This window comes from Rhinichthys klamathensis, unplaced genomic scaffold (genome assembly GCF_029890125.1).
Source record: "Rhinichthys klamathensis goyatoka isolate OS25496 unplaced genomic scaffold, OSU_Roscu_1.1 h1tg000064l_1, whole genome shotgun sequence".
Classification (NCBI taxonomy): Eukaryota; Metazoa; Chordata; class Actinopteri; order Cypriniformes; family Leuciscidae; genus Rhinichthys; species Rhinichthys klamathensis.
In genome coordinates, this window is record NW_026606607.1 from 2,850,167 (window position 1) to 2,866,091 (window position 15,925).

The 15,925-nt window shown below is 40.4% G+C and overlaps 1 protein-coding gene across 1 annotated transcript; it reads left to right on the forward strand.

The window, feature by feature from the left end:
• Positions 1-323: 323 nt before the first annotated feature.
• LOC130084391 (ribonuclease inhibitor-like) lies at positions 324-15,702 on the forward strand. The gene is made up of 7 exons (XM_056249795.1): positions 324-358; positions 1,571-1,744; positions 4,581-4,751; positions 11,894-12,064; positions 12,614-12,784; positions 14,022-14,195; positions 15,412-15,702. Exons 1-7 carry the CDS (start codon positions 324-326, stop codon positions 15,416-15,418), a joined length of 903 nt encoding a protein of 300 aa, XP_056105770.1. The 3' UTR covers positions 15,419-15,702.
• The last annotated feature ends 223 nt before the right edge of the window (positions 15,703-15,925 follow it).

Genomic DNA, 15,925 nt, shown 5'->3' on the forward strand with positions numbered 1-15,925 from the left:
AAACGGATTTCATGTGCTTTTTTGGACTGGCAATCTGAACGTAGCCTGTGTCGGGATAAGAAATAGAAGGAAGAACTGCAGTACGGGCTAGAGAAGCTAGCTCGTTCGGACCTTTACCACATATTAACTTTAGTTTGTCAAAATGTTTCGCTCTCTCCTGCTTACTAAGTCCTTCTCTATATGATTTCGCACCTACTACGTGTTTTTACCATGGTTTATTAGTGTAACAATGTGTTCAGTAGTACGTAAACAGTGCAATCCATGCCGTTGTTTACATCCGAGTGCCTCCATAATGGCCGCGCATCCGGGTTACCGCCCAGAACATGACGTTGGTGACAACCCGCCGCATACTCAATGAGTAGGTACTTAATTTCAATGAGTACTTACTTAACGAATGTACTTAATTTAAAACAAACAAGTTTAAAGTTACATTTACATTTATTCATTTAGCAGACGCTTTTATCCAAAGCGACTTACAAATGAGAACAATAGAAGCAGTTAAATTAACAGTAGGACAAAAATACGCAAGTGCTATAACCCCTCTCAGTTTAATTTTAGTGCAGTTTTTTTTTTTTTTTTTTTAATAGAAGAGAAGAGAAAGTGTTAGTACTACTGAATCAAGTGCTGCCGGAAAAGATACGTCTTCAGCAGTTTCTTGAAAGTGGCTACTGACTCAGAAGCTCTGGTTGAGTTTGGCAGATCATTCCACCAGCAGGGAACAGTCATGGTAAAGGTCCGGGAAAGAGATTTTGTGCCTCTTTGAGATGGTACCACTAGACGACATTCGCTAGCAGAGCGCAAGTTTCTGGATGGCACATAAGTCTGAAGTAATGAGTTTAGGTAAGAGGGAGCAGTGCCAGTGGTTGTTCTGTATAGGCAAACGTCAGTGCCTTGAATTTAATGCGAGCGGCAACTGGCAACCAGTGCAATTGTGTGAGGAGAGGAGTGACGTGTGCTCTCTTCGGCTCATTAAAGACTACTGTGGCTGCAGCATTCTGGATCAGTTGCAGAGGTTTGACAGAGCAAGCTGGAAGACCAGCCAGGAGAGCATTACAATAGTCCAGTCTGGATAAAACAAGTGCTTGGACAAGGAGTTGTGTGGCATGCTCTGTTAGGAAAGGCCTGATCCTCCTAATGTTGTGCGAGGCAAATCTGCAGGACCGGGCAGTTCTAGCAATGTGGTCTGTGAATTTCAACTGATCATCAATTACAACCCCAAGGTTCCTAGCTGACCTTGATGGAGTTATGGATGACGAGCCTAGCTGAATGGAGAAGTTGTGACGAAGTGTTGGGTTGGCCGGGACCACAAGCAGCTCTGTCTTCGCAAGGTTTAGTTGAAGGTGGTGGTCCTTCATCCAGCCAGAAATGTCTGTCAGGCAGGCTGAGATACGAGCAGCTACCGTCGGATCTCAAGGTTCCTGAGTAATTTTGAGACAATGCCATCCATTAGTGACGACAGTACAGTGTTTGCTTTACTCCATATACAAATTGTCTATTTTTTCTCTATTTTCTATTGCTTTTTGTTTTCAGTTCATAGTGTTTACCAAGTCTGATTTTCATCTCTCTACAGTTTGAGTGATTGTGAAATCACAGAGAAAGATTGTGCTGCTCTGACTTCAGCTCTGAGATCAAACCCCTCACAACTGAGAGAACTGAATCTAGATAATAGAAACCTACGAGATCCGGGTGTGAAGCTTCTCTCTGTTGTACTGGAGGATCCTGACTGTAAACTGGAGAAACTCTGGTAAGATCATCTACGGTATATCATAGTCAGACATGTTATTGTCTTCTGTAAGACTAAATCAGGGTTCCACAAATCTGGCACTGGAGGGCCGCTGCCCTACGGAGTTTAGCTCAAACCCTGATAAACTCCCCTTCCTGTAACTCTGAGGACATGGATCAGCTTGTTCAGGGTCTTTAATTAGTGTTGGATCTAAACTCTGCAGGACGGCGGCACTTCAAAACCAGATTCGAGGAACCCTGGACTAAATGCTTATGTAAATTTTAGGACTACACTGCAGAAAATAAATGTATTTTTCAGTATTTTTGTCATCTTTTCTTTTTTGTATTCTTAATTGAAGATACATTTACTTGAGAAGCAAAATGACTTAAAATATTAAGTCTTGTATACTGAAAAATTGCTTGTGTATCTTGATTTAAGATACATAATTTTTAGATATTAGATATTTAGACTACGTCTGGATCAGATTCAGGACGATGAGTAGATCAAGTCCAACAACACCCCCAGCGCTTCACAGTCCTATACCTCGTCCTGCGTCGACATTTCATTAAGAAACATTATCAGTTTTGATTTTACATATGCATCTGCTTACATACGTGACCCATTCTGACAAAATGAGTCGCAATGAGCAAATTTTCATGACTGAGCTACACCTGTTTGAATTTTATAGTCAAAGTCAATTTTGAGAATAATCAAGTTAAAGTTTTCTGAAGGTTCCAAAACAAAATCCTCTACCAACCATACCTTAAAATCTCTGGTAATAACACCAAATTTGGCACACATCAAGTCAAAACCAAATATCTATAGGATCAATATATATTAAACTTTTTTCCCACAATTGTTTGATTAACATTAACGAAAAAGACAGCCTTACATTCGGACCTACTGTACTGCTGATCTAATATAATGTTACACATCAGATGTTTTTCTCCAACAGTTAACCAAATGTTCACTTAAGACATAGCAGATAATGTTTGCTTGAATACTCGCCAAGACAGATATTTTGAAATACTGTAATTCTGTGTAGGTATAAGTGTATATCGGGGTCACGTGCGGTCTGAGGCGGTCTTTGAGGCACGTTTCGAATGTGTCAGTCAATGTGAGTAAAATAATTTTGTTTAAATCAGTATGAGTCTGAAAATCACATTTCATTGGTTCAGACTCATGCCATCGAGAATTCGCTATGAATATTCACAAAGTTGGATTGCTACGCTTTAAAACAATACCAAACTTGTGCTGAGTGAAAGAACAGTCGTCGAGAAGCGAGCAGAGAAACTGCATTTTTCATGGACAAATGAAAGGTACTCCTATCAGAAAACGTACAAATAAAGATACTTTATATATAATTTCACTCCTCCCCCACTGTTTAACTCTTTCCGGGAATAAAAAAAAGTGCACACTTCTAGTCATCACCATGACTGAATAAATAGTTCAATGTTATGTATCATTTTTGAATCACAGAAGCAGGTATTGTAAATCATGTGTCTGAGTAGAAAAGGGGCCTAGTGACGCCACTGAGAAGTGCACACACAAGAAAAAGTGAGGGTACACCAAAGCTTAAAATATAGAAGTGCTGGTGCGTACCGGCCCACTTCGAGCACTGCTGGAGGCACATCATCACTACACACGGCTTATACACTAGAGAACTGTTGAGAGTACAGGAATATTACTGTGAAAACAACAAAAATCATTTAAAAAACATAAACTCAGTATAACAATGCACTGGAGAACCGGGGCCCGTTCTTCATACGTGGATTACTGTTATCTGGATTTTACTGTTGACGATTTTACATGATCCAGGATTGTTAGGTTCTTCAAAGCTCATCCTGGAGTTGCTGTCATAGCAACAGGTCCGTAAGCCCAACCCTATTTGGGAGCATCTTATTTCATGAAAACAGGATTAGATTGCATCTTTTCAAGCGCAGGCGATACTTAAAGTCTGTTCCAGCCACTGCTACTTTCTTACAAGAGTAGCCTAATGAACCAGGTACAATAATGACTTAAAATAATAATAATCATAGTAATAATAATTTAAAAACCCATTGAAAATACTATTTCAATGTTGTGTAGTTTATCAAGAAACAGTTTACTCACTGAGAGATTTATTTGTGAGGGAATAATTACCTAATAACTGTATTGGAGTCTTACATGATGTAGGCCTACAGTTAGTCTGAGCCGGACATTACAGGAGATGTAGTTTACTTGTGCATGCAGTTAAATGCTCTGCCATTAGAAACATGTTTTTGCCCCGTAAGAAACTTTAATCAATGCTGTCATTTAACAAATCTGTTTTACAGGTACAATTAAATGTATTGCTAATTACAACATTTAAATGAAAATGTAAAGTTCAAATACTGGAAATAGTGAAATTATGGAAATAATTGGGAATCATGTAGCAACCAGTATATTTAATTTATCTATTATAACTTTTTCTGTCATTTTGGTTGCTTGGCTGTTTCCTTATAAAGGTCCAGAAATGTTTCCGTCAGGTGTGTGATGTTCTTTTTTAATTTGATGCCATTGCGTTTCTCTCTTGCTGTCTGAAATCATTGAAAAAGTTTTTGTTTGTTTGAGCCTTCACAACATCAGTGGATCAATAATTAACAAACAACAAAAGAAGATTATCTTTCATCTGTGTTTCTCCTATTATTAAACTGCCAATATAAACTGGGATTTTTGGAGCACATGTGTTGAAAGCTTTTTGAATTTCTTTATTATTTGTTTATGACTGTTATAAATCTCCAATGTAAATTTAGACATTTAATAGTATGTGTAGAATTGTGGCTTGTAGTGTTGATCTGAACTGAGAGAGTGAAGAGTGTGTCATTGTTCTCTACAGGTTGAGGTATTGTGGAGTCACAGATGAAGGTTTTGCTGCTCTGACTTCAGCTCTGAGATCAAACCCCTCACACCTGAGACTACTGGATCTGTCTGTGAATAAACTAGGAGATTCAGTTCCTCTGCTCTCTGCTGTACTGGAGGATCCTCACTGTAAACTGGAGAATCTGGGGTAAGATTGTCTCTCTGATAGTCACACATGTCTTTGTCCTCATTTTACAAGCTAATTTTAGTCCTAAAATTCTTACTGTTCTATAAACACTAAATCTCAGCACAGAAATCACAGGTGTACTCAAATGTCTAATCTCATGATCTGGTATTAGTGTTCATTTTTACATTCTTTTTAAAATGTATCCATTAGATTTAGTCAGTATTTCATTATATTCATTATGTTCAATAATTTGAGTCTGTTTCACTCTGACTACAGTGACAATCCTGTTCCCCCACGTTTACTCACCAGTGTTTTCCCTAATGATGTTTCTGTGCAATAATAGTGGTTCCCAACCCTGATCCTATAGTTCCCTTATCGAGTCGGTCTCTCGACATTACGTATGGGGAAATCCATTTTCCTCGAATCATGAAGTCTGATAGAATAACTCTTTTGCTTGCAAATAGCCAATGGCGGTCCCGCCATCACCTGATTGGCTGACACTGCTCAATATAGGTGACGGCGGGCGCCAAAAACCTCAGAATCTTTTTTCTTCACTCGAGTCTGTTTTCACCGTTGATGTACGCATTCAGAGCGGAGTATATTAAGGAGTTTTAATTCCCCTCTCGCGTTCCGGTGGATTATATTATGTCTCTTTGTCGCCCGTGTGGTGGACCCATTGAATCCCCGGACGCACACAACTTGTGTGCTGTGCCTGGGTCGGGACCACGCAGAGGCGGCACTCGAGGGATCGGGATGTCCCGCCTGTGAGGAGCTTCCCATCAGATCCTTCGTGCAAGGCTGGCCGTTACACGTAGCGATGACCTTTTGTCTCCTGCCTCTCCCCAGTCTGCCGCCGTCGAGCCGCGGACCGGCAGACGGCAGAGATCTCCATTCGCGGGTTCTGTTGAGGCGCTGACGTCGGCCTAAGGTCCACGCCATCCTCACGTGGCAGAGCCCGTGAGTTACTCTTGAGGCCATTTACCGCCCTCTTGAGGAAGCACGGGAATTATCTCGTTCGGTTACGACGATGACGACGCCAATGGTCCGAGTCTCCGTCTGAAGGCGCCCTCGCCTCTTTGGATGCGGAGCTTATGGCCATTCTCACTGAGGCGGTGGCAGATATGGTGCTGGAGTGGACAGCGCCCAAAGGAGCTGCCGTCGGAAAGGTGGCCTCGGCGCGGGCCGTAAAGCTGAAGCGAGAGGCAGTTCAGGAAGTCGCAAAAAAAAAAAAAAAAAAAAAAAAAAAAAACAGCGCTCCTGATGTGCGTGTCAGGGAGGAAAGAGCACGGGACGTGTTTGTCGGACCGGTGCGAAGAGGGCGTGTTCCCGCCCAGAGTTCGACGAGAATGTGTTGTTTCTGAAACCGCTGTGTTCTGTTTCAATAACAAGGTACATTACATGTCTCAGCAAAAGAGCTTCTCTCCCCAACATTATTACCCGCCTCATAGATGGGAGACGCATCGCAGAGCGGAAGCTCGGGGAAACCCGAGGAGATGGCTATCTATGTCCCCGTGCATGATGCCGCGGACGAGCTATACCATTTCATATAGCAGTCAATGCTTTCCCGGTGGCTGGCGCCCAGCCCCCGCCGCAGCATTCATTGCCCTGTATGGCGATTCTGATTACTACACAGTGTGTATTCACAGTTGTTGCGGGATGCAACTGACGCTGTGTTACGTACACACCACACTGTTATGTGTAAGGATTTATGCCATTATATATTGCCCTGTGTCCTTCAGTGCAATGGCTATGCTGATTACTACAAGTACGTGTTCACAGTTGTTGTGCGATGCAACTGACGCTGTGTTACGTACTCACTACACACTGTTATGTGTAAGGATTTATGCCATTATATAATGCCCTGTGTCCTTCAGTGCAATGGCTATTCTGATTACTACACCGTAAGTATTCACAGTTGTTGCGCGATGTAACTGACGCTGCGTTACGTACTCACTACACACTGTTGTGTGTAATGATTTATGCCATATATTGCCCTGTGTCCTTCAGTGCAATGGCTATTCTGGTTACTACGCAGTACGTATTCACAGTTGTTGTGCGATGCAACTGATGCTGTGTTACGTACTCACTACACACTGTTGTGTGTAATGATTTATGCCATATATTTCCCTGTGTCCTTCAGTGCAATGGCTGTTCTGGTTACTACGCAGTACGTATTCACAGTTGTTGCGCGATGCAACTGACGCTGTACACACTGCACACTGATATGTGTAATGATTTATGCCTTATATATTGCCCTGTGTCATTCAGTGCAAATGGCTATTCTGATTACTACGTATTCACAGTTCGTGCGCGATGCATCTGACGCTGTGTTACGTACACACTGCACTCTGTTATGTGTAATGTTTTATGCCATTATATATTGCCCTGTGTCATTCAGTGCAAATGGCTATCCTGATTACTACGCAGTGCGTATTCATAGTTGTCGTGCGATGCAACTAACGCTGTGTTTGTGCACACTACACACTGATATGTGTTATGATTTATGCCTTATATATTGCCCTGTGTCATTCAGTGCAAATGGCTATTCTGATTACTACGTATTCATAGTTGTCGTGCGATGCAACTGACGCTGTGTTTGTGCACACCGCACTCTGTTATGTGTAATGATTTATGCCATTATATATTGCCCTGTGTCATTCAGTGCAAATGGCTATCCTGATTACTACGCAGTGCGTATTCATAGTTGTCGTGCGATGCAACTAACGCTGTGTTTGTGCACACTACACACTGATATGTGTTATGATCTATGCCGTCATATTTTGCCCTATCCTTCAGTGCAAATGGCTATTCTGATCACTACGTATTCACAATTGTTGTACGATGCAACTGACGCTGTGTACACACAACGCACTGATATGTGTAGCTATTACGCCGCTATATATTGCCCTGTATCCTTCAGTGCAACTGGCTACTCTTTTACTGTGTAGTCACAGTTGTTGCGCGATGCCACAGACGCTGTGTTATGTACATTGATATGTGTCTATGATTTATGCCGTTATATGTTGCCCTGTATCCTCAGTGCAGCCGGCTATTCCGATTAACTACGTATTTACAGTCGATGTCGCTATGCCTGTGACGCTGTGTTTTTTTTACACAAAAATGTAACTATGCTTGTGCATAGTCTCAGTCGTCGCTACGGCGACTTGCATTGCATCTGTGTAGATATTGAAGCGTTATGCTGCCCTTCAATGTAATGGACCATTGTGTACGCATATTCATGCAGTTTCGGTCGCTTCAGCAACTTGAGCTGCATTATACACACAGATGTTTAAAATGTGCACACTGATGTGTTATGCTGTTATGTTGCCCTCTATCATTCAGTGCAACAACCAGCTATCCTATCTAACTGCATATTCAGTTTGTCGCTACAGCGACTACACTGCACTTATGTACGTATAAGGACGCGTGTTGCTATTTTGTTGCTCTGTTTCTTTCAGTGCAAAACTAGCTATCTTAATCTACTGTGCATACTCACAGTTTCTGAATGTATGTACGTACACGGATGTGCAATTTACCACATTATGTTATGCTGTAATGCTGCCCCGTTTCCGTGCAGCTAGCCATCCTGACCGAACTGTACATCTCAGTTTCTGTCTCTACGCAGTTCTGTTGCTACGGCGACTTATGCTGCGTTATGTACATGCATGGATGCGCTACAGCGACCGATGCTGTTACGTACATGTGCTATGCTGTTATGTTGCCCCGTTTCCTTCAGTACAACTGGCTATTCTGTGCTAACTCGTCTACTCACAGTTGTAGCTACGGCTATGTGTTTGTTGTTTACTGAGGTGCTATGCTATTATGGGGCTATTATCTACTGCGTAAATTCATCAGAGCCCAGGTGGTTGCAATTCCAGCATTTTGCCCGGATGAGGTCAGTGTTTCAGAGTCTCAGAAGTACGCTTGTGCCCCATGCGTGCCCTGCGTGCTTATGTGAACAGAACTAGCCAGTTTCGAACTTCAGAGCAGCTCTTCGTCTGCTACGCGGGTGCTAAGAGGCGGCGCGCTGTCGAAACGGAGGCTATCTCACTGGATAGTGGAGGCTGTGCACTGGCTGGCTTATGCTCCACGGGAAGCCGTTTCCCTATAGGGGTGCACGCCCACTCCACTAGGAGTTTGGCGTCATCATGGGCGTGGGCGAAAGGCATGTCTATTCAAGACATTTGTTTCGCGGCAGGTTGGTCGTCTCGTAATACCTTCGGGAGATTCTATAACTTGAATATCCCTTCATTCGCACCACATGTCTGTCAGTGCAGGGAGAGAAAGCTGAGCTGTCGTTGGACTAGGCTAGACTGCCCCGATGGCGCGCGCTCTAGCCACGGTTCGACTAGTCGTCAGACAGTGCGAGTTATTATTAGCATAGCTATCATGTTCACTATATTGTGCCCTTTGTTATGTCCGCATTCATAGCCGGCAGTATTTTCCTAAGCACCAATCACTTGCTGCAATCTCCCTCCATTCAGTTCAGCGTGCTTAGCTTGATGGGAGGGGCCTTCGTTGGTGCAGATGCCGAGTTGGCTCTGTGCCAATAGATGTTTCAACCAGGTCCGGTGTCTGTTCCTGAGAGCTGGGCGGGGTTTCTCCCACGCGGCGGGGGTTTTATTGTTCCCCATACGTAATGTCGAGAGACCGACTCGATAAGGGAACGTCTCTGGTTACTCACGTAACCGTAGTTCCCTGAGAGGAGGGAACGAGACATTACGTAACCTGCCGTGTGGGAGGGACTCTCAGTCTCCTTACTCTCGTTCAGCTAAGATTCTGAGGTTTTTGGCGCCCGCCGTCACCTATATTGAGCAGTGTCAGCCAATCAGGTGATGGCGGGACCGCCATTGGCTATTTGCAAGCAAAAGAGTTATTCTATCAGACTTCATGATTCGAGGAAAATGGATTTCCCCATACGTAATGTCTCGTTCCCTCCTCTCAGGGAACTACGGTTACGTGAGTAACCAGAGACGTTCCCCCAGCACTGCACAATCCTTAATCGTTGAAGTTTCTGCTTTGAACAGCTCTTTCCGTAGCTACAAAAATACAATTCTTCAAAGTAGCTTTTCAAACACTACTAATGTACTAATATGAAAGATAATAAGCAAAAGAAATGTAATAACTTCATGCTGATCTTCATGGTCTTATATGCAGGGAAAACACCTGAACTTCTGTGGAGCAGTGATGAATAAAGTTACATGGTCAGTGTCGCGCTGGTGAGATTAGTTTGCGCTGTCCATTCGGTTTCGCTGGCAAACACGTCCTCTCTGCGATGTCGAGTCGGTCGCACAGCTCGGTCCATTGAGCCGCACCGATGATGTCAGCACGGCACGAGCTCTGTAACACCGCTCCGTTTCGTCCCACTGAAGGTGTGTTTGGCTTCCCATACAACTCGCTACAACTAACCGCCATTGCTTAAGAGTTTGTGAGACGCGCCACATTAAACAGAAGTGCGGACACACAACTTCTTTTTCAAGGGAAATTAGCCATCATCAACTACCGAAATATTTTCTTATTTCAGTAATGTGTATGAATGAATTTCACCAAGGTTGATCAATGTTTTTCGTTTCACTATAGTGTTTGAAATGCTTTTCAATAATTGTTGCCTATACGGCTCTTCATACTGGAGATCTCATATTTGTCTCCTCTAAAGTTTGGAAGAAATCTCAGAAACATCACACACTGTGCTCAGATTTTTTTCCTAAACTAAAGACCCTGGTGGTCTCATATTTGTCTCCTCCAAAGTTTCAGACAAGAATGAACATTGATCTAGTTCATTTGTACAGTATGGTGTACTGGCAGTATAGCAGTTTTGTATAATTAGTGTAGAAATATGTGAAATGCTTATAAATCATTAAATATTTAAGTTTTATAGACCACATTATTACACATTTTTCAAGTGTGTCCAGACATATATTGTTATCCATTTAATATGAAGAGACAATTTTATTAGTCTTTTTCATTATAATATATATTATAACATTTCTAAAGACACTTAATTACTGTTGTGGTAATAAACACTTACGTGTTAAACTTCAAGCATGAAATTATAAGGCAACGCAAATAATAGAAATTACTTTAATAAATTACATTTATTCGCTATACAAATAAATGTGAAATTCATTGAAAAGTTATGGAGGGTTTTGGGTAAGTGTATCCACAACGTTGGTGCCTACGTTCTGTTATTATGCATCATCATCATCATTGTTCCGCGTTCTCATTGGTTTGTTGGCATTTGGGGGATGTGAAAGGAAAGCTGACTGTGAATAGAGCTTCAGGGATGACATCAAAACCTGGAAGACTAATTCGCCACTGGTTGCCTCGAATTTATGGAAGCTTGTTTCTGCCACGGGATAAAACAATTTAAAAGATAATTGTGACTTTTTATCTCGCAATTCTGACTTTTTCTTGCAATTGTTATTTATGTCACTTAATTGTGAGTTTGGCCCTGTCACAAATGGCACCCTAAACACTCGCGGTCTTCCTCTGAGTCCGCACTTTCGTGACGTAACGCCGCTTTGACTGTCGGGAAGAAGTCTGCTGCGGAGCTCGCTTCAGTGTGGGCTCAGCAAAATTGTGCATGTAGGGCACATATCGACCGCTGAGCGGCGCTCGTGAGTCCCCTTCTGAAACCTAAAATTACTAAATGGACACCCTACAGTATCATGGACTTAACGGGACGCGGAAGCCATTGTAAGTCTACAAGACAGAAAGTGCATATGAAGTGTGCCATTTGGGACAGGGCCTTTAAATCTCGGTGAGTGGATTCTGACAAAATGAAACGCCTCTGATTGGCCACTGCGTTTAATAGACCAACAAACATGTCTGTGATTGGCTACATTTCTCACCGCTGTAAAAACACATTGTAAATAGAAACATTTGACGTTCTCCAGAGTTCAAACACAAAAACACACTTGAGAGTTTGCCAGTATGATATTATTACAGAATCAACTGAGGGTGCTCTTGCATTCATTTGAGAGTGCTTTTATTTAAATTTGACAAAAATTTGAATTTGTGATGTTTTTACCCATGTTTTAATTTAACAAAAAATTATTTGTGATCAAGCATTAATTGACAGACGCCCTGCAGTACGGCTGCGGACACTTGTGTTAAACTGATCTGAACTGAGAGAGTGAAGAGTGTGTCATTGTTCTCTACAGGTTGAGGTATTGTGGAGTCACAGATGAAGGTTTTGCTGCTCTGACTTCAGCTCTGAGATCAAACCCCTCACAACTGAGACTACTGGATCTGACTGGGAATAAACTAGGAGATTCAGTTCCTCTGCTCTCTGCTGTACTGGAGGATCCTCACTGTAAACTGGAGAATCTGTGGTAAGATCATATATGACTCACTCATAAAACACAGTGTAAAGCCTATATTTAAAATGTTCAGCCTTTTTCTGCTGCTGTTATTGAGCTTATTGAACTGTAAGTGATTGAACACTTGAGCTGCTCTTCAGTCACATGATTCTGCAGGACTGAGTCACTGAAATACAGTCACATCACAATCAACACTTCAGTCTCTTGATTTTAAACCGACTCGATCTCAACACATTCAGAATTTAGAAATTAAGAACATTCTGGATTTATTCTTGCAGTTCATCACGTTCATTTTTCTGCAGGGACTGTTTTTAAAATATTGTTTACACAATCAAAACAAATCATTACTCCATACGTACTGTATTAGTACAGATCAAAAAAAAAAAAAGACTAGATTTTTAGTAATCATGTTTTGAGCTCTGTGACATTTTAGATCTCAGTCCAATGATCCATCAAACATTTTGATTTGTGCTTTAAGTTTGTATTTTCTCTTTAATAATGAATTCACTGCTAAACTGATCTGAACTGAGAGAGTGAAGAGTGTGTCATTGTTCTCTACAGGTTGAGTTATTGTGGAGTCACAGATGAAGGTTTTGCTGCTCTGACTTCAGCTCTGAGATCAAACCCCTCACACCTGAGACTACTGGATCTGACTGGGAATAAACTAGGAGATTCAGTTCCTCTGCTCTCTGCTGTACTGGAGGATCCTCACTGTAAACTGGAGAAACTGTGGTAAGATGAACTCTCTGATAAACACATATATATTTGTCCTTGCTAAATATATTCTTTATTAGTAATGTAATAGTTTAAACTTTTTTACTCATTGATCACCAACTTTGCTTGTTTCGGGTCTGAAGAAGGAGTGCAACCAAACAATTACACATCCACACAACACAAATGAGAGACAATTGAATACATTTTATTGAGAGCTCATTTTCTGTACAATTATAGTTTTACCAGGAAAACCAAAACCAGTAGTTGTATGTGTGATTCATAGACGCTCAGTTAAACAATAAATTACAAGTGAGTGATACTTACATCAGTCCAAATGCACATTAAATAAATATTCAGTTAAATCAGTGAACATCACCGGTGAGCCAATGCTTGATTAAACATGCTAATCCTAAAACATTAATGTTATTCCCAGCATATATATATATATATATATATATATATATATATATATACATATATATATATATATATATATATATATACTCCACATCACAAACAAGACAAAACATTACACTAATACACAAAGTATAAATGTTATATTAAAACAACAGTGTTTTTGAACTGACAGTTACAACACCCATAGACTTCCATAGGAATCCAGGAATGCGGAAGTGTTTTATTGCAGTAAATACCATTACAATAAGGCAAAACAAAACTATAATACATGCTGTAAAGAACAAAGCACAAATCTATAAAAAAGGAAAAAGAAATAGAAAAAATAATATTATCAGGGACAAAAAGGCTTCAAGGCCGTCTAATAATTTACATTTCTTTAACAAATTGATTAATCTTCTACTTTTCAATGTTGACATTCTTAAGGTTTTACAGTAAATTTATTTATTTTTAAAACAGAACACAATGCACTGAAAAAGTGTGTTGGATTTAAATGATTTAATCATGCACATCATTTCACATGAACCAATCAAGTTAAACAAAGATAATTTGTTCACATAATGTCAACATCATGGAATCAAGTCATTTCCAAGTAACATAATTAAGAAGTTTTAAAGTGATTTTAATATGGTTCCCTAACTGGATTAATTCATTCAATTTTACTGCATGGTATTTGTCCCTCAGTTTTACCTCGAGAACACGGAAAACCGGCATCCTTTATAAAACAGTGTAGAATATAGTGGCATTGCTTGTCACTACATTCAAATCACATCACACATTGCAATCTTTAATAAAATGGTACTTTTACACACCGTTTACACAGTATCATTGTTCTCTACAGGTTGAGGGATTGTGGAGTCACAGATGAAGGTTTTGCTGCTCTGACTTTAGCTCTGAGATCAAACCCCTCACACCTGAGACTACTGGATCTGACTGGGAATAAACTAGGAGATTCAGACATCAAGCTTCTCTCTGATCTAAAGAATGATCCACATTATAAACTGGAGACACTATTGTAAGTAGATTATTTACTACAGATTACAAAATACAGTAATTTGTAACCGTTTTCGTTAGATTACACAAGCTTTGTAACCTAATCTAAATAATTTAGAATACTTTGGAATACTAATAAGGTTTGTAACACACAGGGTCCACCAAACATAGGACTTGGTTTTCCCCTGCATACTATTTTTAACAACATCAGTTTTACACAGTATTTCTTGAAGAGAAAAATATATATTTTTAGAAAAAAATAACTTAATTTTTTTTACTGATGCAACACAATGCATTTAAAGCTAAGGTGTGTAAACTTTTTAAATTGCATGAACAAGATAAATTGTAATTATTTTGTCTTCTGTGAAACAGGGAATTATTCGCTTCTGAAGGGCAGTACTAAATGAAAAAAAGATGATCTTTAAAAAATATGTACACACCATCATAATCCTGTTTAAAGTTTACACCACCTGCTCGTAATGCATTGTTTCCTTCTTGAGCATCAGTAAATGTTTTCACCTTTTGTAATAGTTGTGTATGAGTCACTCAATTGTCCTTGATGTAAAAAGATGAATCTCAAAATCATAGTCATTGTTGGAAAGGTGTCAAATATGCAGAAGATGCTGGAAAACCTATAAATGTGCAATACCTGGAGGATTTTTCTGAAGAACAGCGGGCAGTTTCACTGCTCAGTTATTTTCCTAGATCCTGTAATAAACAATATTTGTTCTCATTATTCTGAGAACAGACACAGTCTCTATGGAATGGACTACATGTGCTATTATCATTTAATCAGTACATAGATGATGTCCGACAGCAGGTCTGCTCTGACTCTGGGCTGCAGGCCATTCTCACAGAAGAATCTTACAATTACAAGATTACAATTAATTGAGAGAGTAGTTTCTGTTCATCACATCATTCATATAATGTGAATAATCTACTGAACCTTTGGTTTCCACGAGGGTAAGTGGGAAGTGTTCCTGACACGATGATCTTTTCACAATGCTCTTGACCAGAATCTCCGACTGTCGCAGCTTGTCGTTCCCCGCGTGCGGCACAACAGCTCTGATGTTCTCCTCACCTTTACATCTCTGGCTGTAATATTAATGTACTCTGTATGTATCTCTGCCTGTGTTTGTTCTGAAATGAATCTACTGGTGTGATGTGACCGCAGTAATGTCTCGTACTCCATATGTGACTGTCTGTGTGTTTAATTCTATTTTCCTCAGGGTGAGCTGATGGTGAATAAGGAGCCGCTACAGAGACGTCACAGTCACACAGACTGAAGACACAGAGACGTCACAGCGATCTCACTTTCGTGTGTGTGTGTGTGTGTGTGACTTCACAGCAGTTTCTTGTTTGGATCTTTTTGTGGGTCTGAATTTTTTTTTTTTAATCACAGATGACATCAGATTTCCACAATGATCTAATAGAGGATTTGAACTCACTAATAAATAATGTAAGATTCTTCTATTTGTGATGAACCATGAAAACTGCTGAAGACGCATCTTTTTGTAGACTAAACTGGGAATGGTTGTTCCATATTGTTGCCATATTGTTTTTTATTGCTTCTATTGCTCTCCTCATTTGTATGTCACTTTGGATAAAAGTGTCTGGTAAATGATCACATGTAAATTTAAAATGTGCTGAAAATTGCTTTGTTATTGATTAGATATTGCACTGCTTGATTACAATGTTGATGGTGTAACTTCCAATATTCAATGACAATTAGATTCTTTTAATCAACAAGAT